Source organism: Argentina anserina, chromosome 2 (genome assembly GCF_933775445.1).
Source record: "Argentina anserina chromosome 2, drPotAnse1.1, whole genome shotgun sequence".
NCBI lineage: Eukaryota > Viridiplantae > Streptophyta > Magnoliopsida > Rosales > Rosaceae > Argentina > Argentina anserina.
Window position 1 is genome coordinate 6,002,491 of NC_065873.1, and position 22,280 is coordinate 6,024,770.

General features: G+C 42.2%; 3 protein-coding genes across 3 annotated transcripts; all 3 read right to left on the reverse strand.

The window, feature by feature from the left end:
• Positions 1–1,193: 1,193 nt before the first annotated feature.
• On the reverse strand, positions 1,194–4,213 carry LOC126783849 (uncharacterized). Its single transcript, XM_050509381.1, has 4 exons — positions 3,928–4,213; positions 2,749–3,706; positions 2,476–2,583; positions 1,194–2,418 (listed from the first exon to the last, which is right to left on the reverse strand). Exons 1-4 carry the CDS (start codon positions 4,211–4,213, stop codon positions 1,194–1,196), a joined length of 2,577 nt encoding a protein of 858 aa, XP_050365338.1.
• An 8,701-nt stretch (positions 4,214–12,914) lies between these two features.
• Positions 12,915–14,060, reverse strand: LOC126783850 (uncharacterized). The gene has a single exon (XM_050509383.1). The coding sequence runs from the start codon at positions 14,058–14,060 to the stop codon at positions 12,915–12,917; it is 1,146 nt and encodes a 381-aa protein (XP_050365340.1).
• Positions 14,061–14,673: 613 nt separating this feature from the next.
• Positions 14,674–19,858, reverse strand: LOC126782062 (guanine nucleotide-binding protein subunit beta-2). The gene is made up of 6 exons (XM_050507222.1): positions 19,574–19,858; positions 19,381–19,475; positions 17,851–18,275; positions 16,828–17,185; positions 15,644–15,757; positions 14,674–14,906 (listed from the first exon to the last, which is right to left on the reverse strand). The coding sequence occupies exons 1-6, from the start codon at positions 19,677–19,679 to the stop codon at positions 14,871–14,873; spliced, it is 1,134 nt and encodes a 377-aa protein (XP_050363179.1). The 5' UTR covers positions 19,680–19,858; the 3' UTR covers positions 14,674–14,870.
• Between the last annotated feature and the right edge of the window lie 2,422 nt (positions 19,859–22,280).

Genomic DNA, 22,280 nt, shown 5'->3' on the forward strand with positions numbered 1-22,280 from the left:
GTCAAAAACCCAACTAAAGGCCCACGGCCAGAGCCCAACTCAACTTGTCACCGTGCAAATTTGCATGCAAACCCTCGTAAACAGGAGCAATCAATACTGGGAAACGCACAAACCGTTTCAGGTTGACCATTATTGCTGCAATAAATCCCGGGCGCGATCTCCAAATCTGTATCTCCAATCTCAGCCCTTGAATCCAAGTTTCTTCTGCTATAAAATGAAACCCTAAGGAAAGAATACACCACGCTTTCTTCCGCAGCCTCCAACCATGGCAATCCCATTTCTTCCTTTGAAACCCCCTAGGTTTCTTAAATTTCATCCCCCAGATTTTCAAACTCAATAGCAATTTGTGAGAGCCTTATTCTACCCTCAAATGTGAGGTGGGAGTCTTATTCCACCTTCACATCCTCCCTTCTTTGTAGTTCAGCACCGGGGATATGCCCTGCATTAAGGGTTGTTCCTAGTGAAGGATTACAAGTGAGAGAGGAAAAAGCAGTCCTTCCTGCGACCTATTCATCGTTGTTTAGTCGCCAAGCATCGGGAAGAAAGCTGCCGAATTCAGGACCAGAGCCAATAGGTACATCATGCTCGTCACATACCTCTTTTGATACGCGATGCGAGCGGTTGTACCTCTCATGTGTAATATCCTCCAATCTCCCTTCTTTGAAGGAACATCAGGAGAAGTGTACAAATCAAGGCTCTGGATCCCCCATGCTACCACCAGTTTTCCAATTAGAACTTATGTTTGGCCTTCAACTGGTGCAGCTTAATCTCGAGTTTCTCGCGATGGTGGGATGAACAGGAGGAATCACGAAGACCTTTCCACCTAGCATAGATGGTATCAGAGCGTGACAAAGCTCACCTGTAATAGTATAGATCTTGTATGAAGTTCCTGGCGACAAAGCCATATGAATAAAACACAATTTGTTTCATAAAACACTTGTACTGTTTTATTGCTGTGTAACAAAAGTTACAACCAATTCTGGACCATAAGTATTGGTCCAATGTGTTACAAAAAATGCCGGAGCATGATTAAGAAACACATGAAGTTTCAGAAACTCGGTAGTTTCGAAAAAAAAAATTCTGGGTTCGCGACCGGTAGGAACGTTCGCGACCGTCAGTAATGTTCGCGAATCTAAAAAAAAAAAATTCTGGGTTCGCGATCGCTCTGAGTTATCCATGGTGTTGCCCCCTGTTTACTTGGTTGAAAGAATGGAACTCAAGGAAACACTAAGTCCGAACACCAGGTATGTTGCTTGCACCGCTGCCGGTGGATCTTCATACTCCCAAACACTAGGAAAGTACTTCTTAAGATGGCGGCCATTCATGGGATTTCTGTGAACATTCCTATCAGTATCACGAAGGTAGTAGCCGCCTTTGCCCATTACTCGATCAATCACAAAAGGACCTTCCCACTTAGCAAACCATTTACCGCGACCATCAACTCGCTCACCATAAGGCAAACAGACTTTCCAAACTAAGTCCCCAACTCCGAAGCTGCGTCCTCTCGTGCGTTTGTCATAAAGTCGTGCTATCTTTTTCTTTTCGGCAATAAGGCTGTCGAGAGCTTCCATCCGGCGAAAGTCCAAGTCCTCATGTTCTTGAAACATAGCTTGAACATAGTCCTCACCAATCAACTGATGTTGTTCGCAAACCCTTAGGGACTGAACATTAATTTCCATAGGAAGTACCGCATCATGCCCATACATCAACGCATAAAGTGTAGTACCAGTTGGAGTACGTTTGGAGGTTTTATAAGCCCATAATGTGTGATTCAACTCTGTGTGCCAAGATCGCGGATTTGCATCCAACATTCGTTTGAGTATAGACATAATGACGCGGTTGCTAGCTTCTGCCTGGCCGTTCGCTTGTGCATAATAAGGACTAGAATGCATAAACTTTATCCCATAGCCGGTTAAGAACTTCTGGGTCTTCTCAGCCATGAAACCTGCCCCCCTGTCTGCCACCAAACACTCTGGAATGCCGTACCTGGTGATAATAAATTTGAAGATGAAGTCGGTGATCACCTCTGAAGATGTCGTCCTGACTGGTATGGCCTCGACCCACTTGGTGAAGAAATCTGTAGCCAGTAGAATGTGCTTGTGTTGTAAGTAAGAATTGGGATGAATTTTCCCAATAAAGTCTAGAGCCCAACCGCGACCGGGCCAAGGCTTAATGATTGGTTGTAGAGGAACATCAGGCACATGCTGGACTGGCACATGCATTTGACACTCGATGCAACCCTGCGCGAAGCTGATGCAGTCCTTGAGCATGGTAGGCCAATAAAAACCATATCGGCGAATGAGCCACCGCATCTTTGGACCGGCTTGGTGAGAACCACAATTGCCACAATGAACCTCGCGTAAGCACCTTTTAGCCTCAGCTCCATAGATGCATCGCAGGTACAAGCCATCTTCTGCCCTGCGCAATAGCTCATCACCTCGAATGACATAGTTAGTAGCAAAATATCTAACTCACTTGTCCACCAGTGCAGAAGGATCATTGAGGTACTGGATAATTAGTTGTCGCCAATCAACATCAATGAGATCAATAACCGCTACCAACCATTCATCGTTAACCTCTTTCCTTGCCATAAAGGAAGGTAATGTGTGTCTCTGAACCTTCAAAATCCTCTCGCGAACGCCATCTACCAAGCGAATGCCCGTAGCCAGCTGTGTTAATTCATTGGCAGCGAAATTTCGTTCGCGAGGAATATAGTTAAGCACCACGTCTGCAAAATATCTAACTCACTTGTCCACCAGTGCAGAAGGATCATTGAGGTACTGGATAATTAGTTGTCGCCAATCAACATCAATGAGATCAATAACCGCTACCAACCATTCATCGTTAACCTCTTTCCTTGCCATAAAGGAAGGTAATGTGTGTCTCTGAACCTTCAAAATCCTCTCGCGAACGCCATCTACCAAGCGAATGCCCGTAGCCAGCTGTGTTAATTCATTGGCAGCGAAATTTCGTTCGCGAGGAATATAGTTAAGCACCACGTCTGCAAATTGCTCTAACAATTCCGATGCTCGCTCCCAAAAAGGAAGTAATGTAAAATTGTTGCACTTATAGACACCCTTGAGCTCATTAATAACTAGGAGTGAATCACCTAATATCTCTACCTCAGTGACCTCCAGATCAAGCAACAACTCCAGGCCAATGATGATGGCCTCATATTCTGCCTGATTGTTCGTGCACTTCCATTCGAGCTGAAAAGAGTAACAATGTCTGGCTCCGGAAGGATTAACTAATGCAACACCCACTCTGAAAAAATGATCAGTGCTGCTTCCATCGAAGTACTGAACCCAAGGCTGAGTGTGAACGAAGGAAACAACCACGTTCTGGTCTTCAATGTCCTCCGTAATAGGATGATGCAAGAAAAAGTCGGACACTGCTTGTCCTGTGAGCGCCTTTAAGGGTGTATACTGTAAAGAAAACTCGGATAATGCCAAGATCCACTTACCAATCCGACCTCGAAGCATAGGTCTGGTAAGCATATACTTCACTAAATCGGTTTGCACCACCACCACTGTAGTGAAGGACAGCATGTAATGGCGGAGCTTAGTACCGGCGAAGTACAAAGCTAAACACAACCTCTCAATCGGCGAGTATCTAGTTTCGGCATCTAATAAGATTCGGCTAAAGTAATAAACTGCATGCTCAATCTTCTTGCCCCCCTCTCCATCACCATCTTGTGCTAAGAGTCCTGCGATTGAATAAGGGGACGCTGAGATGTAGAGCTTCAACGGTACTCCAGGCCGTGGGGGTTGAAGAACAGGTCCTTTATTTTATCAAAAGCTTCCTATTGCGCAGGTCCCCACTGAAACTCTTGATCTGCTTTAAGCTTCAGCAAAGGAGAAAAAACTGCGGTTTTGCCAGCGGAATTAGAAATAAAGCGTCGAAGGAAGTTTATTTTCCCAAGAAAACTCTGAAGTTCCTTCTTGTTCCTTGGTGCTGGCGTGTCTAGAACTGCTTTAGCCTTATCTTCCGCGACCTCAATACCTCTTTCATGCACTATGAAACCCAAGAAGTCTCTTGCTCGAACCCCGAATATGCATTTAGCCGGGTTCATCTTGAGCTTGTGCTTTCTCATCCTGGTGAACACTGTCCACAAATTGTCAATGTGATCCTCTTTCTTCTTAGACTTGTCCACCACAGCATCGATATATACTTCGAGAATGCCCCCCAGCACATCGTGAAAAATCAGGTTCATTGCTTGATAGAGCATTTTCTTAAAACGTCTATAATGAACCCTGTAAAACATCATCGTTAGTATAGAATAAGCAGGGATCGTTCTTTCCGGGGAATTGAAGGGAACTCTAAACTTTTAGTGTTAACAAATAATGGGGGGTTTGAGATTGATTATTAACTACTAAAATAAAACCTAAATTATTATTTACATGATCGACTTCTCTTTAACAAACTTAAACCAAATTTACCATTACACCACATAATTACAAGTTCGAACCTATCATGCATTCTAATTCAACCAATTACATACTTTTTAGACACCAATACAATTAGAGCCTTAGGGGATCATCTAATCATGCAAGATTTCAATTAACATTTAGATTGACTTAGGGCCTAATCTAAATTTGCATGCAATCGAATTCAATAACACTTAGAGTAGAAATCAAACAAGGTTACATTTAAGCACCAAATCTTTGTTGGAGACATGTTTCATGTATGGCGTCACCCACCATGGTTTCACATGCAAATTTCCAGAATTTTTACCACTTTTAATCAACACAAATCGAACCTACTTAGGGCATGCTTTGATTTGTGTCAATATGGTTGATGAATCTAGCACTCAAACACAATCTTAGGGATTGCATCCAACCACTAAATTCATATGCACATATCTGAAAATTATCTAAAAGTATGAGAAAGATGATTAGAATACAACAATAGAAATACAAACTCATTAATTATAAGAACATAGATTCGGCATAGTGTCAAAAAAATATCAAACACAATCTGAAAATTTTAAAACAAATTCATAACCAATATTTCCACATAAACAACAACTTACAATCTTCATAGACAAAGAATTGTAGATTAACACAAATAGACGAAGCCATGGAGATGAGTTGCGAGAATCACACGTTGTAGGAACCTTGGAGGTGTGTCTTCAATGGTGAAACTCGGTGGAGATGATGATGGTTTTGGGGTGGACGGTTTGGCTAATTTGTGCGGGAAGTTTATGGTGGTGTTTTGGTAGAGTTTTGGCTCTTGAATGCTAATGAGAAGTCATGATATTTGAGAGGTGAAGCCATGTATATATAGAGGAAAGATGGAGGATTTGAAATTGCTTCTTTCTTTCTATAATAATGCCATGTTTTAATCCCTTAAATCATGGAAAGTTTTATTCCCTAAAACATGCCATGCTTTAATCCCTAAAACATGCCATGCTTTAATCCCTAAAACATGTCATGCTTTAATCCCTAAAACATGTCATGCTTTAATCCCTAAAACATGCCATGTTTTATGCCTTTAATGATCATCTTCTATTTAATTGTTGCATGACTTGGCTCCATCTTTTTTTCTTTAATTATCTCTTCAATCCAATCTGAAAATAAGAAAATAAAATCATAAGTAAGAGATAATTAGTTTCAAAACCTAACAAGGATTCCTAGTCAAACTATGACTCTAGACCAATTATGTGTTTTTAACTCATGTAAGCACAAAAATACATCCAATACCGCCCAAGACTCTTACTACGACTCAATGACTAAATAGTACAACAATAAGGGCTAAACAAAGTACAAATTGAGGTAAAAACATGTTAAGAACGTCGCACAAAGTGCTCTTATCATTGCTCGCTGATATGTAGTCCCCGCGTTGGTCAGACCGAATGGCATATTGTTATATTCAAACACTCCAGTGAACCCTGGACATCGAAATGCTGTTTTGTGTCTATCCGGTTCATAAACAGGAATTTGGTGGTAACCAGTTGTGCCGTCCATAAAAGATAGTAGTTCATGTCTTGCGACCGCATCGACCAACATATCCGCCACGGGCATGGGATAGACATATTTTGGTGTCGCAGTATTCAGATTCATGTAGTCCACACACACGCGAATCTTGCCATTTTTCTTCCGTACCGGTACTATGTTTGACAACCACTGAGAATATTTGGCTGGTCGGATAATACCGGCTTGGAACATGTTCTGAACCTCTTTCTTGACTGCTGCTGCTGTGTCTGCACTCATTCATCGTGGACTTTGTTGTACAAGCTTGTACCCTTCCATGATGGGCAAGCGATGACAAACCAAGTCTGGTGACAAGCCCGACATGTCCTCAAATTTCTCAACAAAGCAATCGTGGAACTCCTGCAACAACTCCACCAAACGTTGTCTCAGTTCCTCATCCAAGTGTTTACTTATTCCAACCTCCATGGGTTCCTCTGTGGTCCCCAGATTGATCTTCTCCACTGGATCCTTTACTTTAGGTGGAGTGTCATCCAAAGTTGTTGGTGCTGGTTGAATGAACTCCTCCTCTACTTGAACCTCAGTCAAATCATCCTCAATGCACTCAACGAGTGCCACTGCCCCCAATGCCTCCTGTTCCTCTCTGTAAATAGATAAACGTTGGAGAAAGGACACATAAGCCTGCTCGCGTTCCTTGGGCAGTGATGTACCCATGGATGATTACTGTTTGTTTTCACGATGAAGCCAGGTCTATTTATGTCTGTTTTAACCTGTACTAAACCCAATCGTGTCAATTATGTAGAAGTCACCCCAACTGGACGACCCTTAGTATCAATCCCGGCAACTCCCAAAGGCCTCATGTCACCATAGTAATACTCTGCATCCAAAATACAAGAAGCGACTGAGTATGGTCGATCATCTGCTCTCACTAGTTCTGCCTTGTCAGTTGCGGGATCCCACATCAACATCTCTTGGTGTAGAGTAGAAGGTATGCAGTAGGCTCGATGTATCCAATCCCTACCCAGTATGATGCTGTATGGAGCGGTGCAATTCGTAAAGAAGAACGTCTAAAACAACTCAGAAGGTCCTATTTTGACTTTGAGGATTAAAACCCCCAAGGTCTTAGATAAGTTGCCAGCGAAACTCCTGACCTTGAGATTGCTACTGAGAACCTTTTCCTTCACAATCCTAAGTGCTTCGACTGTTTTCACTATAATGATGCTAACTGTTGCACCGCCGTCAACAAAGATTTTATTCACTCTCTTACCTTCCATCTCAGCCGATATGTACAAAGGTTTAATGTGCTGAGTCATGGTCGTTGTAGGCTTTGTGAACATCATAAAGAATCTTTGGAGCTCTGTCATCGTGTGAGATTTATCAGCTCCCTCTTTCCTCGAGTCCTTCTCAACAGTTGGCACCTCTGTAGGTGACAACTCCGCGACTGTACCCACCTCTTGGGCCTGCATCTCACCTCCAATGAATAGATGAGATGGCATTGGCCGTGGAAGAGCATACTTCGAGGACAAAGTGAACACCATGTTACAACTAGGAACATTGTTTAGCCTCGGTTTTCCTTCCTCAAAACTATCTCCATGACAGAGGTTAAACATGTTGCAATCTGGGGCAGCGGTCATCTCTTCATCATACCCCTGCTCCAGTTCGTCCTCCGGATCAGAAAACGCTAACCCTTGCTCATTACCGCCTGATTCCTCCATATCGTCATCCGGCGTGGACCCAGTTGGCGTTCGCGAGGGGAACTTGCTATTGAGATACTCCGTTAGTGATTGCTCCTGATGAGCCCTGGAAGGAATAACCACTGCCGCAGCCTCGACTTCCTCTGGAACCACGAATGTTGACTTTTGCGCTGTTCGAACCAGCACCAGTTGTTCCTTGATCTTCAGTTTCCATTCAAACTGTGGCTTGATTCTCTTAGGGATTGGTTCCTGATGGCCTGGCCTACTTACAGACCTTTTAGGCATCCATTTAGATTGCGCAGGTCGAGCAACACTACTTCGATGTTGTTTCTGCTGAATAGAAACACCATGCGTATGTTGTTTGTCTGTTGCTCTACAGTCATTAGACGCGTAAGACAACCTATCATGGATTGAAACTCTTTGTGTAGGAGCAGTTTCCATTAGTCGTTCAATTCGATCATGAACGCTTTCCCTGGGATATGGCTCCTTCTTGTGGCAATCATTCCGGCGAATATGCACATATGGCTTGAAACTAAGCTTTTCAACTGTCTCTCGCAACAGCCAAGGTGGCTGCTCTAGCTGGTCACGAGAGAGCTCTCCTCGGTTATATGCCTCTAGCATTCGCTTCACCCGTCCCCACCTTTTCTGTACGTTTTTTTTTCTGAGTTTTCGTAGCTTCCATAGCTCTTCCGTGTACCAGACATCGAGTTTTAGTGACCTCGGTGCAGGCGGTATGTATGACCGTTGTAGTGCCTCGCGCGAAGCCTAAGCTTCAGGCACACTTGTCCCAATTTGCTGGCCTCCAAGAATGTTCGCGACCCCGCCAAGACCTGAGTATGGCCTTTTCAGCACTTGAGCATAAGTGTCTGTCTGAACTTTAGCTTTCTTAGAGTCCTTCCTCTCGGAAAGATTTGTCGGTGAGCGAGGCCTCTGGGGCCTTCGCGACTCCTCGTGTCTGTCAACACTATCACAGTTTATGGAACACTCCTTTTTGCATCGATTGCAAAGGACATAAGTTTTGGCCTTTGCAACATTTTGTTCCCTGTTCTGGACACCGCTCTTTTGTTTGCCCAGGTCAGATTGCTTGGCTTTCACAACCTCCTTCGCCACGGGCACTCCTTTTGCTGTTGCCTCCACACCCAGATCAGACTCTGAAGCAAAGGACAACACTCCCTCATCTAACCATTGTTGTACTTGATCCTTGAGCTGTATGCAAATATGAGTATCATGAGTCCAAACGTTATGAAACTTACAATACCATTTACCTTTAACTTCGTTCATGGTCAGGAACTCAGTCCATGGTACAATGGTTTCACCCTCAGCAATAAGCTTGTCCAAGATCTCATGAGCCAATGACACATCATAAGTGTACTCAGCAAACTTGGAAGGGCGATGAGTCTTCAACGGTGTTGTCAATGGAGTAACTTCTACCACTGACACTGTAGGGAAAGGATCAATATCGACCCAAGCTGCAGCTCTTTCAGTGTCTACCCCAAGCATTCCTTTGTTAATCCAGGTCTGCAACTGATCCTTGAGCTTAACACAATCAGTTGTGTGGTGATTGAACAAGTTGTGAAACTTGCAGTACTTCTTCCCTTCAATATGCGTTGCGGTAGGCATCGCAGTGTCGTGCTTAACTCTTCCACTCGCGAACAACTCATCCAGAATTTCTAGAGCTTTGTGAGCGTTGTAGGTATACGAATCATACTCGGGTTTGGTGAATGCTGCTGTAGAAATCTTGACAGGGTCCCTAGACATCTTCAAATCCCTAGACTTCAATGCTTATCTTCCAGCTATCTCCATAGCAGCTACTTCATCATCCACTTCCTCGACCCACTGCTCTTCGTACGGATACAGTGTGTAGAAAGGATCTACATACGAGTAGATAGTGGAAACCCTCTTAGTCCCGGATGGAACTGCATAGCGTGGTTTCAAAGTTCCAGGGTGATAGGACACAGGTGGGCCTTTTGGAACTGTAGCACTATCCTTCATCTCCCTGAGGAACACTTGGTAAGAACCTACCTTGTTCATTAAATCTGCCATGCTAGAAAAGTAGGCATCGTGATGTTTGGCCCGCTGACGGGTTTCCAAACCCTTTATGGCGATGCGAATGGCATCCTGTTTCGCGAGCGGTGTTTTGCACTTTGCCTGCTGCACCTTGAACCTCTTTAGGAACTCCACTGCCGACTCCATTGGCTGTTGATACATGGAAGTCAGAGATGACAAATCCACTTCAGGCTTAACACTTCCAAAAGTCGTTTTAAACATCGTCTCAAGCATGGACCCATCTGAAATGGACCTTGGTGCCAACTTGGATTACCAAGACAGCGCCGGTCCTGAAAACGATGAACCAAAAGCCCTCATATTGAAGACTGGATCAGACGCATATGGCCCACAATCACTGTGGAAACGTGATATATGCTCGGCAGCGTTCTCGGAACCCTATCCTGAGAAAGTCTTAAACTTGATTGGACGATAACCCGAAGGCCAAGGACATGCTGACACCCACTCCGGGAATGGACTTGTATACGATATGTTCGCGGCAGCATGGCCATGAATGGTCCTCACGCTTTCCTGGATCATCTTCTGAACTTGCTCCTTGGTAAGGCTCTGACCTTCTTCTATTCCTGACGCTCTTGTCTTCCGCTTGGTTGAAGGAGTGCCAATGCCTTTTGTAAAGTTTCAACATCGGGAGTGTTCGACCGTCGGGAACCTCCAAGCGTGAACTTTCCTTTCTTAGCCTTCACCTTTTTCCTCCTTGCCAGTTTGACAAGCTCAACATCTGATTTGTCAGCCTCATCACCTCTGGCCTCGTCCTCTTCAGCGCCGTTGTTGATACCGGCTATATCTTTCTTGCTGGGCCGAGCCTTTTTGGTGGCATTAGGCTTGTCATGGTTCTGGCTCTCGTAAAGCCCGGTGACAGTCCGTTAGATTCCCAACGCTTCTTCGATCTGCTTGAATCGCTCCTCCTGGCCTGCGAACTCTAAGTGAGCATTCTTCGCGTGTTCATTAGCACCCAGAACCAACTTCTTCATCCTGTCGTTGGTCTCAGCCAGATGCTGACCTTGTGTCGATTGTAGTTGTGACACATTATCCAACGTTCTCTCAACTGCAGTCATTCGGTTGCCGAAGGACTCTTCCAACGACTTGACTACCGTCGTCAACTCTTTGAAAGCTAGTTGCATGTCTTCCGGTGTCGCCATCACTCCAAACTTTAGTAGTGCCTCGACCGCTGTTAAACCTCTGCAAGCCGCTGTGTTATGAGGAACACACCGCGAATGCTTTGGTTTCGAATAAGAGGGATATCCTCGCGAGTAAGGATTCCGACTTGCTATCTTTGACACTGTCCCACTAGGCATGCCAAAATGTTCGAGCTGGGAAAACGGATCCTCCTCAGAGAACAATTAGCAGGCCCCGGTACCGAACCCTAGACGGCTCAGCCCTTCGTTCTCTGTTGTTGTTGGCGTGCCAGTACTTTTGAGTTAGGTACAACTGTTGCTTTGTCTGACAATGATCGCGCTCCACGTACTGTCTTCTTCTCAAACGATTGCTCCGCAGTTGCTGATAAACCGCTGAAGTTCGAATGACCTATACACAACCGGAGTTGCTAGGTACCTTTCACTCTACCTCAAGTAGATGGTCGATCTTACTTTTGACCGCTTGGGGAAAAGCAGAGCTTATACTGTGTCGTTAATAGCAGGACTCTCTCGCGAATGGAATTTGCTGACTAATGCAGACTTTTGGGTTTACTAGAAGCTAGGCTAGCGACTCAATGGACTTGACTCGAATTGCCGGAGTTAACCGGACTTGTTGCTACATGCAGCGCGAGGTGTGCATCTGGGCAGCTCCGCTCCGATGGGAGACTTGGTTGCCGAAGCGAATCGGACTTTTACTCCGTGGGGAGATTTTGACTATGCGGTTGCGCGATAGTTTGTTTGACGTTGCGTGTCTTATTCTGTGCATTCAACTCCTTTATATAGAGAACACAACTTGTTCTTTCTTGCGAATCAAGTCTTGAGAACCTCCTAGTTGATTTAGATTTACCTTCCTTAATCAACTCAAATTCTATACAGCAATAGTCCCTTAAATCTATTCCAATACGGCAGGTAATCTTGCTCTGTGATATATTTTCCCCAAATAACCGGTCCACGAGCCTAAGTAGTCTAGATAATACCGGAGTATTATTTTAGGCCCAAACAGTGTCTGCAATCTTTTATCTTTTATTTCTTTTCTTGAAATTATTGCATACCCTTATTGGCATTAGCTAAAGCATCTACAACTTTGCTGTGTGCTTTTTATAAATCTCTTTCAATACCCATACATTACCGGTCTGAACATCTGATGTTTCAACTTTTAATCTTTGTTATCACCGTATCATGATACGAAATGTAAATATGATACTCATCAGCAGTTACTGCCATAATAACTTATAAGATTGAGCTTAGTTCAAAAAATTGATCGGTAGCGAGTACAACTCGAGCAATTCTGCAACGTCAAGAGTTAACCGTTGTCAAGCATTGTGAGGCTCTCAATATATCGCTATCCAACTGCAAGTTGCAAGATAACTTGATTTCATAACAGAAATGGTGCTCACTCCATTCAGTTTTGGTATGAACTCGCATAATCAATGGAGCTGGTATTGGCCTATTTAAAGTTCCATTGCACATTTACACTCATCTGCCTCACAAGCAACTTGACTGGCTCAAGTAGTGATTGATACTGGCCTTCCGCCATTCACAAAATGAGAGCACAATGCAGTCATTGAAGCCTATAACCGCAATTATTTTGATTATTACTTCCACGCAGAACGCAAATGGGAGAACTAACCTTTTACGCACCTATTTGAAATGGATTGTAAGCTAAAGTTTCCCCATACTTACACATTTGTCTCAATCCCAATTAATTGTATTATTGAACAGAACTTTTTGGCAGTTGCAGCTTCTTCTCTTTGGCCAATCGCAAGCTTTCATAGAATGAACACAGTAATAGATCCTGGCCTTTTCTACGTGAAACACCTGTGATCGTTAATTGCAATCCACTGGAACGAAGCTATGCAATAGTGAAGTTGATGCAATGGCCACTTGTAACTTCCCACTTGAAAGCACACTTCCTCAGAGGAAACCTATCGACTAATGCTGGTGAATTCATATACATAAACAAATGAGGCATACGAGTAAATACGATATTAAGTTGTCTTGCTTTCAAATAACTTGGACAAGAAAACTAACAAAGCAGAGGGATACGAATTGAATAGGTAAAATTTTATTTGAATTCAAACATACTGTACAATTTAATTCCTTCCCAGGGTAGGAAATTCTGCATCGTTCAAATTAAATTCAAGTCCTCTTTGGCCTTCTTTGTTAGACCTCTGCCGTCCATTATCAAATCTTCGGCCTTCATTGTTAAATATCTGTCCTCCATTGTCAAATCTTCGACCTTCATTGTTAAATCTCTGTCCTCCATTGTCAAATCTTCGACCTTCATTGTTAAACCTCCGCTCTCCGTTATATCTCTGCCCTCCATTGTTGAACCTCCGACCTCCATTGTTAAATCTCCGACCTCCATTATCGAAAAGGCCTTGTCTCTCCTGCGGTGTTCGGAATTCTGTATTGACATCAATAGTCACTTTCTTGGGCGGCTGAGGCTGCTGCTGGTGGGAAGAGTCATTGTCATTGATCTTTAAACTCTCCCTCTTCTTCATCTCCTCATATTCTTTCAAAGTGTATGAACGAGGAGTGAACTGGTTTTGCACACTGCTAGTATCACCTTCTTTGGTGTCCTCAGCCTCCTTCGTCTCTCCTCCATCAGCAGCCTTCTTCTGCTTCCTTAGTTTTCTCCGCAAGCTTCCATTTTTGTTCTGCCTACTATTCCCATCAACACTCTTGCTGCTGCTACCGCCATCTCCACCATTATTACTACCCACCTCCTCCTTTGTTTTCTCCTCTCCATCTACTCCTCCCTCCTTTGTTTGTTTCTTTTCCACAGTAGCATCGCAGGCTTCAGTCTCCTTCCCCTTCTCCTTCTCCTTCTCCAACTCCAAGGAGCTAGAATTAACAGCGGCTAGGGCTGCACCATTCTCCCCGGACTTTGGCACCCACTTTTTCTTAACAATTGGTGCATGAACAACTCCTTGCCCTTGCTTTTGCTCATCATTATATACTTGAGGAAAACTTGGGTGTCTTCTGAAAGAAGAAGGAGGGCGATATGCGGGGAAGGCAAGAACCGAGTTGACAACAGCATCTCGCAACTTCTTCTTCTTCAATCGCTGCCTCTGCTCCGCTCTCTTTCTCTCGGCTTCCTTGGCCTCTTCTTTCTTCTTCTTCTCTGCTGCTAGAAAATCAGCAGCGTCTTGTTTCGCGTCGACGATGGCAACCACTGTCCTCACGTCGAATGAGTCCTCCCCCAACAGATCAAAAGCGTTGGCGAGACGAGCCATTGTCGTGAAATTCGGCTGGGAATTGAGATAGCTTAGAGATAAACAAAAGATTGATATCTTAGATTGCAATCAGGAGTTATGGTAAGGTCTCCCACAGGGGTTATTTATAGGATTCCCTGTTAGGCTGATTTCCTTATACGACATGGAACTGTGGGATGATTATCCTTTAACGGTGTGGATTTCTTACTTGCTCCCGAAGCCAAATTTCACAGGATTCCTATAAATTTGGAGAATCTTATCAGTTACCTGGACTATATGACTCACTTTGAAATAAAAGGGATTCAAAATTGCCGATATATCAGTCTTTAGTTAGCACTTATTTAGGGGTGAGGTGCAGTTCCTTCAAAGCACTCTGAACCAATAAAAAGCCTACCTTCATACCCAAAAAAAAAAAAACTAGGCCACATTGTCAAACCATTAGACCAAACTAGTGCAGACCCCTTCAGCCGATAGAATAGAAGAGAAATCCCTTCAGAGTTCAGACGATAGAAGGAGAGAAATTGATTACAGGATGCTTCCCTACTTGGTGTGAGAATACCTACGCATCAACGGCGAAATAGACCTGGGGCAAAGGAAAAAGGGACTCTTAATGTGGCACAAGATCTGAAATGTATATTCTTTTTCCAATTAAAATGGCCAGTTTTTATAATTCGAGGGTTACAACAAGAAACACACTGGATTCTAGTTCCTCAGACTGAATTAACAGCAGAAAGAAAGCTACACAGGATATACTATGAGAACCAAGGAGAATAAGGGGTGTGGGAAGAGCTGAAATTGAGGATACACAGTATAAGATGAGAACTATGCTGCTCAAATTATTTTCCTATGCCCTCCAAAAGCCCATATCTGCAGCACAAACACAAAACAAAAACATGTCATAATTTATTCTGTTTGAGATGTCAAACCTGGAATAAGCACAAAGGACTTCTAACAACAGGTTTGCTTTATGTTCTCATAATGACGAAAAACAAATCAATTGAACAAAAGACAGCTAATACCATAATGCTTCGCAACAAAGACAGCTCCTTCTAACGAAGGCAAATTATATCAATTAATCCAAAAAGACATAAGATATCTAGCCTTTAACTTCTCTATTTTTTTTTCTTTTGAAAATCTAGCATTTAACTTATTTGGTAAGGAAACAGTTCACATTTACTTTGATGTACCATAACTATTCAACCAAATTGTTGACAGAATATCTGAGAGGAGATAAAATCAATAAAGTGTGCAGTTAGTCATAATGCTTATGAGATACTAAAAAGGTTTGCCCCTATACTGCGTCTTGAAATACTAAACCAGAAGTTCCTGTTGTTAAAACTCTTCAGGATAACTTGAATCTCAGAGCTTAGCATAAACAAGAAGCTTATTTTACCCAATTGAATATGATATTACAGATATAGAAATTGAACCAGACCAAGACGTGGAACATAAAAGGTACATCATGAAAAACCCTTAGCACTGATAAACGTTCCTCACCTTTTTAGTGGATTTTTAAAGACAATAGAAAAAAAAATCGATAATGCAGTAAAAATGGTGTTTTCTCCTAAGTGCATTGCATGACTTATTAAATAACAGAGCCTGACCTTTAAGTTAGTATCCCAACTTCCGGTACACAATGCACTTCCATCAGCTGACAAACCCAAACAGCTAATCTGGGCCTCATGTGAGTTTTGGAGAGATCCCAAGTTCAAAACCACCTGTCACGGAACAACACAGGAATTAGAGATCTTGCTCCATTTACATGAACGATTTATCCACAAGTTAATGTTGAAAACATGATTGAAGACTAATCAACAAGATAACCAACCAATTATTACTAAGATATCTGGAATATCTGGAATCGGAATTCACATAATGCAGCAGTAAAAAGTGACACTTTCCAACCAATGATATTCACTGAACAGTCTTCAAATGGCATTGGAAGGATATGTTATCTCGAGACGACTTAGCCGCTCAATAGAGGCTGGATTACAATTGTTGACCCCAAAAGAGCAGTTTTCACAATACTGGGAAATTAAAACAAAACCAATGGGTATTTTTGGTTTACGTGAACTTTTTTTTTGGATTCTTGTAAGAACATGAGGGTAATTATCTTCCTTCATCACGGTTTACTAAGCTTTTAGGAATCACAGTAGACCAACAGCCTCTACCACATGATTTGACAAAATTCAAGAACAAGTTAAAACATATACTATCACAGATCAAATAATAGACTATATTTTACCCCTGAAAGTTGACCTTATATTAATGTAAATGTCAACTGCAACAAACTAGGAGACACAAAGTTAATAGAAGATCGAAGATATATCATCTGAACTCAATGGAACCAGTCGATTTAAACAGTAAACAACAGTTCACTGAATGGGGAGGGGGGGGGACAAGCAATTATAAATACAGATAGAGGATCCCAACTTCAAAATCTCACTTATTTACATTAAATTACAACTGGTTCATTTAATGCAGATTTAGAAGTAGTACTTCAGAATCGGAAATTAATATATAAATGACGAAACTGATTATACATCAATCTATGTATAATTGCTAGTAAGACAAATAATGATTGTACGTAACAGAGAAGGTGCCACACAACATGCTGCGTGAAATCCATTTACTTTCAAATATCTCATTAGCAAGGCAACATAATCATACAACATCAGCAGTTATTAATTCTTACACACTAAAGTGGGCTTAACTGAAGATGCAAAAGTATAAAGGATAAATGTAGGGAAAAACTGAAGACTAAAGATTGACAGTAAAAACCACATACCCTTGCTAACAAAGTGTCCCATACATAACAATCACCATTTGTGTATCCAGCAAACAGAAGCCTTCCTGATATTGAGAATGCTATGGTTTTCACAGGTGGGGCTTCATTATCACCATGTTGCTGATGATATACTTGGAGTTGGTGCCCAGTCCTTATGTCAAATAACCTACAAGTTCCATCATCTGACCCAGTTCCAAATCTATTGCCATCTGGAAAGAATTTCACTGCATTGACATCTCCCTCATGACCATGAAAAGTCCGTACTGCTCGACTTGCAACACGTGTGTCCCACAATCGTGCGGTTGCATCACAAGAACCAGATACAAACATTCTCGAGTTGGTTTGACAGATAGAGACACTGAAAGAGTGTAAAAGACATTTCTGTTAATCACTCACATCAACTCACCATCGCGAGGTGGATGATCACTTTAGAATCTTCATGATGGGAAGGTAGCACAAAGTCAACAGGGACATATTCTTCTATATTTCAGGATTAACTTATGTGTGATATAGGATCAAATAATATAATAAGGAACCTACGAATGAAGGGCCATACAACAGGGAAATATAATGGTTTAATGTAACTCCTTTATATTTCAGGATTAACTTATGTGTGGTATCGGATCAAATAATATCATAAGGAAAGTATGAATGAAGGGCTACCCTGAAACCAGACAAGCGTTCGACAAAGATAACGGAAATGTCATCAATGTTTCACACGGCACTAAACAATTAGACCAAACACTACAATTTGTAAATTCTATGATATGAAAGTGAAAAACAATGTTTCTGCCAGCAGCAAAACCAAAACTCGCTAAACAAAGAATGTCATAGTGTCTTAATCAAAAGGATAAAATTGTTCAAGAGTTATAATTGCATGACGATTAAGATGACCTGAAACACTTCTGTGCATATGCATCAATTTGTAATGCTGGGAAATAGATGTGTATCGAACAAAAATGGTTATTTCATTCTAGACAGTATGCATATTAATCTTTTAAAGAACCTGATGTAACAGTATACCTCAGTACATCCCCAGTGTGTCCAGACTGAAACTCGCCTCCAAAAACTGAAGTCCTGAGTCCAGTTGTAATATCCCACAAGACACAAGTTTGATCACCTGATCCAGTAATCAGGTGAGTATCTTCATCGGGAACATATTGGCAAGCAGAAACATAACCCTTATGCCCATTTAGCATTCTTGACACTGGCAGATTGCCATCCTTGTCGCACGGGGAACTCAAGTTGAAAATAGAGCAAACACTATCGAGACCACCACAAGCAACAGACTGACCGGTTGGTGAAAAAGCACAAGTCATGACCCATGCACAAGGCAGCTTTATGGCATGAGTCTTCTGGCTTGTTAGTGCATTCCAGACTATCAATCTCCCATCTTGGGATGCACTAACAATTCGATTCTTTTCTGGAGTCCAATCTAATGAATACACCTACAATAGTCTCTATCAGTAATAATCTTAATAACCTCTTCATGATCTTTTTGTTTTTTGGGTAAGAAAGACATAAAATCATTGTTTTAAAGTTGCATCACAGCTGATAATCAAATGCTTGGGAAAAAACAATATTAATGGTCCCTTTGATTACTTTAGAAAGAGACCTAACAACAAAGAAATGGGGTCATAGATCATATGTAGCCGTAGAGACTAGCTAACCAAAATCCAGGACCAGAAGTTTATACAAAAGGGGAATACAGCGTTTTTCAGGAATGTGCAACTGTTACTGATTTATCCCAGTATTAATAAATACTTCAACTTCCACAAACTTCATTAGTCTACTATCCCACAGGAAAGGCAGAAGAATTACTTTCCTTTGTACGAAACAACAAAGGCCTCTATGTCTAGCTCCATCTACACCCGAAGAGTTGCTCTCTGCACTAATCATTTATTATACGGATAATTTAACCTTCTACACCCCGAAATTCCTAATAACCTAAATAAATGAAGCAGGGGTAGATGTAGATCCATAGCCAAGAGGTCATGGCTTCATATAATAATATAAATAGTGGGTTCCAATAGGAACTAGCTCTGCCAAGAACCATTATGAATGAGATATCAGTGTCTTGTGGTTCAACTTTGTATACCCTTACATAGTCCTACACATTTCTCCACCTGTGATCTTAAGTAACTCTTCTGATTTTTCAGTTTTGGTTGGCCTAATAGATTTGACCTATCTTTCCATTTTATGTTTGTAAAATTCTTTTCACTTTAGAAAACCTGAAACATTCTATTTTATCCATCTAAAATGTCCTAAACTGTCAGCTCACACACTTCAATACATTTAACCCATGCATATCCTTAATCAACCTATCTCACTTCTCAAAGTATACACCGGTCTCGTATGTAAATAAGTACATTACCACGATAATTAGCCCTAAATGTCCTATTCTCCTAATTAACAATTTCGACTTTGACACAACTCAAAATCTGAAATTCTACTCCTGATATGGCACATTTTCGCAACACGGATTTCTAATTGTTCATTTCAACCCAAAGAAATGTGCAACTTTCAATCATCATACAACCAAAAGCAGAATACCTTTCCAGTGTGACCCTGCAATGTTCTGCAGCAAACAAGATCGGTGGGGCCGAAAGTGAGCGCCGCCTTCCCCTGAGACCTCGCATATCCGGCCACTGCAGCACAATTGACCACATCAGACTTCAACAACATTTCTCAATCTCAATCTCTATTTCTACTGCTCAATTCTGAATCGTAATGAATTGAATTTTACCGTCGGTATCGAGCAAGGAGGCTCGCCTCTGCCTCAGCCGCTCCCGGAGCGAGTTCACCGTCTCGCTGGCGGCCACGTGGCGCTCCTTGAGCTCGGCGACTGACATTTTCCTCTTTCTCTCTCGCTCTGGATGCGATCAGGAGGCTAGGGTTTCCATCGCTTTTACTGTTTACGCCTTCCGATTTTCGACTCTGAAGTTGCGAGCGGAGCAAGAGGAGGAAGATCGAGGTGAGAGAAGGCGAGGAAGCTCTTGGACAAGTCCGTGAAAATGATCAGAGAGAGAGGTTGAAGACGACGACGACGAAGAAGAGGGGTGTGACTTGGTGAGTCGCGGGGGCAGGGGCAAAAGTGTAATTGGGAGTCACTGACGGCTAAGGGACCCATGTTCCAATCCACTTGTCAATTTTGATCCATGTCACGGCTGACATGTGAAACACTCATAATGCTTACCGTCACAATTAGCACACTACCAACTCTTGAGAGAGTGCAAGGGTTACAATTGGAACAAAAACCAAATCGATCCTTGAACTAAAGAGAGTTTGGTTGAAGTGAACGTGTGAAAATAAAATGTGGTAATATGATATAACCAACTTTATATATTTAGTGTTGGATTTATGTGTGTTTGGGTCACATGTCTTATTGTATAAACTAATTATTTTACTAATTTACTCGAATGAAATAAAGAAACATATATATGTAGATTAATGTAGATAAAAACGTCTTGTTGGATGAGTCATCGCCTGATTTCTTCTTACGGAAATGTTGTTTGAATGCCAACTAAATTTCAAACAATTGTGTTTTATTCCCAATGATATAGCAATACGCCTTGAACTTTTGGAGGCCTTGTGCAATTGCACGCATCGGCCTCGGCGCTGCATGAATGCGTTAAAAAGTTGATATTGAGTCCTCAACTGAGCCAATGAGATGTTTTTTTTTTGACTTCATCTTTTTATTCAAGCTTTTAGTACGCCTTCCATCAACAGCAAAGTATAAAGGTGGACAACCAAATAAATATGTAAAAAGGATTGCCTTTGGAGTGGGAAAGAAGACTGTGTTTGCCAGTGTGACTGTGTGACCACAAAAAGTTCCATTGTCGGGAATCGAACCCGGGTCTCCGGGGTGAAAGCCAGATATACTAACCGCTGGACGACAATGGATTATTGCCAATCGATTGTCACCAAAATATATATATCCATATGAAAAGTTCAAGAGCCTCTCCAGAGTTCATATGAAACCTGGTTCAGTTAGCATTATGACTTTCGTTTTGGAGGATCGACCACCATATCAGATCGACATCAAATGAACAAATAACACTTCGTGGTCCCTCTCCAATATTCATGTTTCCAGGCACATTACAAACTGTCATTTTATGAACTTGTCATCATCATTCATCAATTTGAATAGAATGATGATAAAACTTGTGCTTGGCACTCTTGAAATCAATTATGAATAGCAATCAGGGTTTCTAACATTGAGCACTTGGACAATTATAGAACAAATACTAGCCAAGTACTAAGCGTATTCGGTATTACCTTGTACGTTATTCCTGAATGTATACGGTTGTAAACTTGTGAAGTATTCGTGGACGAATGTAGAACATATGTTAAGCGAATTCAGTATTACCATGCATGTACGCTTTCTACCCCAAATATTATGCATTGTATGACAAGGTCTTACATTTCTGATGTAAGATATGTACACTCCATCATTCATACCAAGAATTTGAGGTTAGAGGAAGGGGAAGAGAAAATAAATTACGAGTTGGTACATTTAAAGTCCTATTTAAACCTTCAACTATTCATAAAACGTCTCTCTCTAGAACGCACCCCACGCGCTAGGTTTTAGAGAAAAGTTTTGCCGTCCTTGTTGTTCCTCGTCAAACTGCACGGCGGCGCTAGCACTGACCTCTAGCCTTGTTGGCATGCGGCATCTGTGGTCAAATGGGGAGTGGGTGTTGTGCCTTGGGCATGCGATCGAAGTTTGGGGCAGAAGGAGTCTGACCTTAGATTGAACTTGGCGGTGGTGTTTGTTCAGGACGGGGATGCGCGGCGAAGGTGGTGGTCTGGCTTTGCGGCGGCTGCAGTGATGATGGCTCTTGCAGCAGGTATTAGGGAGGATGGTAATAGATCTATGAATCAAGGATGGCAAGCTTACGGCATCCCTTGCGTTCATGGATCTGGGAGTTTGTGTTCGGGGAGTGTGGAGGAGCTGAGGGATTCTTGCTGTCTCTCCGTTAGTGGAGTTCTTCCGGTGGAGATCAAGGGTCATTCGTGGCAGTGGCTCATTGGTCGGAGAGATGGAAGAGTCAGATCGGCAGTGGTTCTTGTGCAACAACGAGGTTGGGTTGAATCTATTATTTGGACCCTCCAAATTTTACTTTGGCTATGGGTTTGGGCTGATAATAAGGGTTGGGCCCATTTTTTTGGTCTTAACCGAGTGTTTTTGTTTTCATTGTTTTTGCATATTTTTATTGTTTAATAATTTCCTACGATAGTTGTATAGGGGGAGTCGGGCTTCATGTCCGTTTGTGCACTCTTTACCTTGTCTAATCTAGGTAGGCGGTGAGTTCTTTATTTCATCAAATGGTCGTTGCTGCCCAGTGGCAGGATGAGACTAAGTATCGTCAGATTAATTTTCCGGCGGCGATGTAGGATGAGAACTACTTTATTTGACATTAGGATATGTAAGCGATGTTTCATCATTTTCA

Coding starts and splice junctions, on each gene's coding strand:
- LOC126783849 (XM_050509381.1), bottom strand. CDS start 4,213: ATGAACCTGATTTTTCACGATGTGCTGGGGGGCATTCTCGAAGTATAT. Junction 2,584..2,748: donor CCTTCTGCACTGGTGGACAA/GTGAGTTAGATA, acceptor CTTTATGGCAAG/GAAAGAGGTTAACGATGAAT. Junction 2,419..2,475: donor CCTTCTGCACTGGTGGACAA/GTGAGTTAGATA, acceptor GCTATTGCGCAG/GGCAGAAGATGGCTTGTACC.
- LOC126783850 (XM_050509383.1), bottom strand. CDS start 14,060: ATGGCTCGTCTCGCCAACGCTTTTGATCTGTTGGGGGAGGACTCATTC.
- LOC126782062 (XM_050507222.1), bottom strand. CDS start 19,679: ATGTCAGTCGCCGAGCTCAAGGAGCGCCACGTGGCCGCCAGCGAGACG. Junction 18,276..19,380: donor TGCAGGGTCACACTGGAAAG/GTATTCTGCTTT, acceptor AGACTATTGTAG/GTGTATTCATTAGATTGGAC. Junction 14,907..15,643: donor GTTGGGATACTAACTTAAAG/GTCAGGCTCTGT, acceptor TTTGTGCTGCAG/ATATGGGCTTTTGGAGGGCA.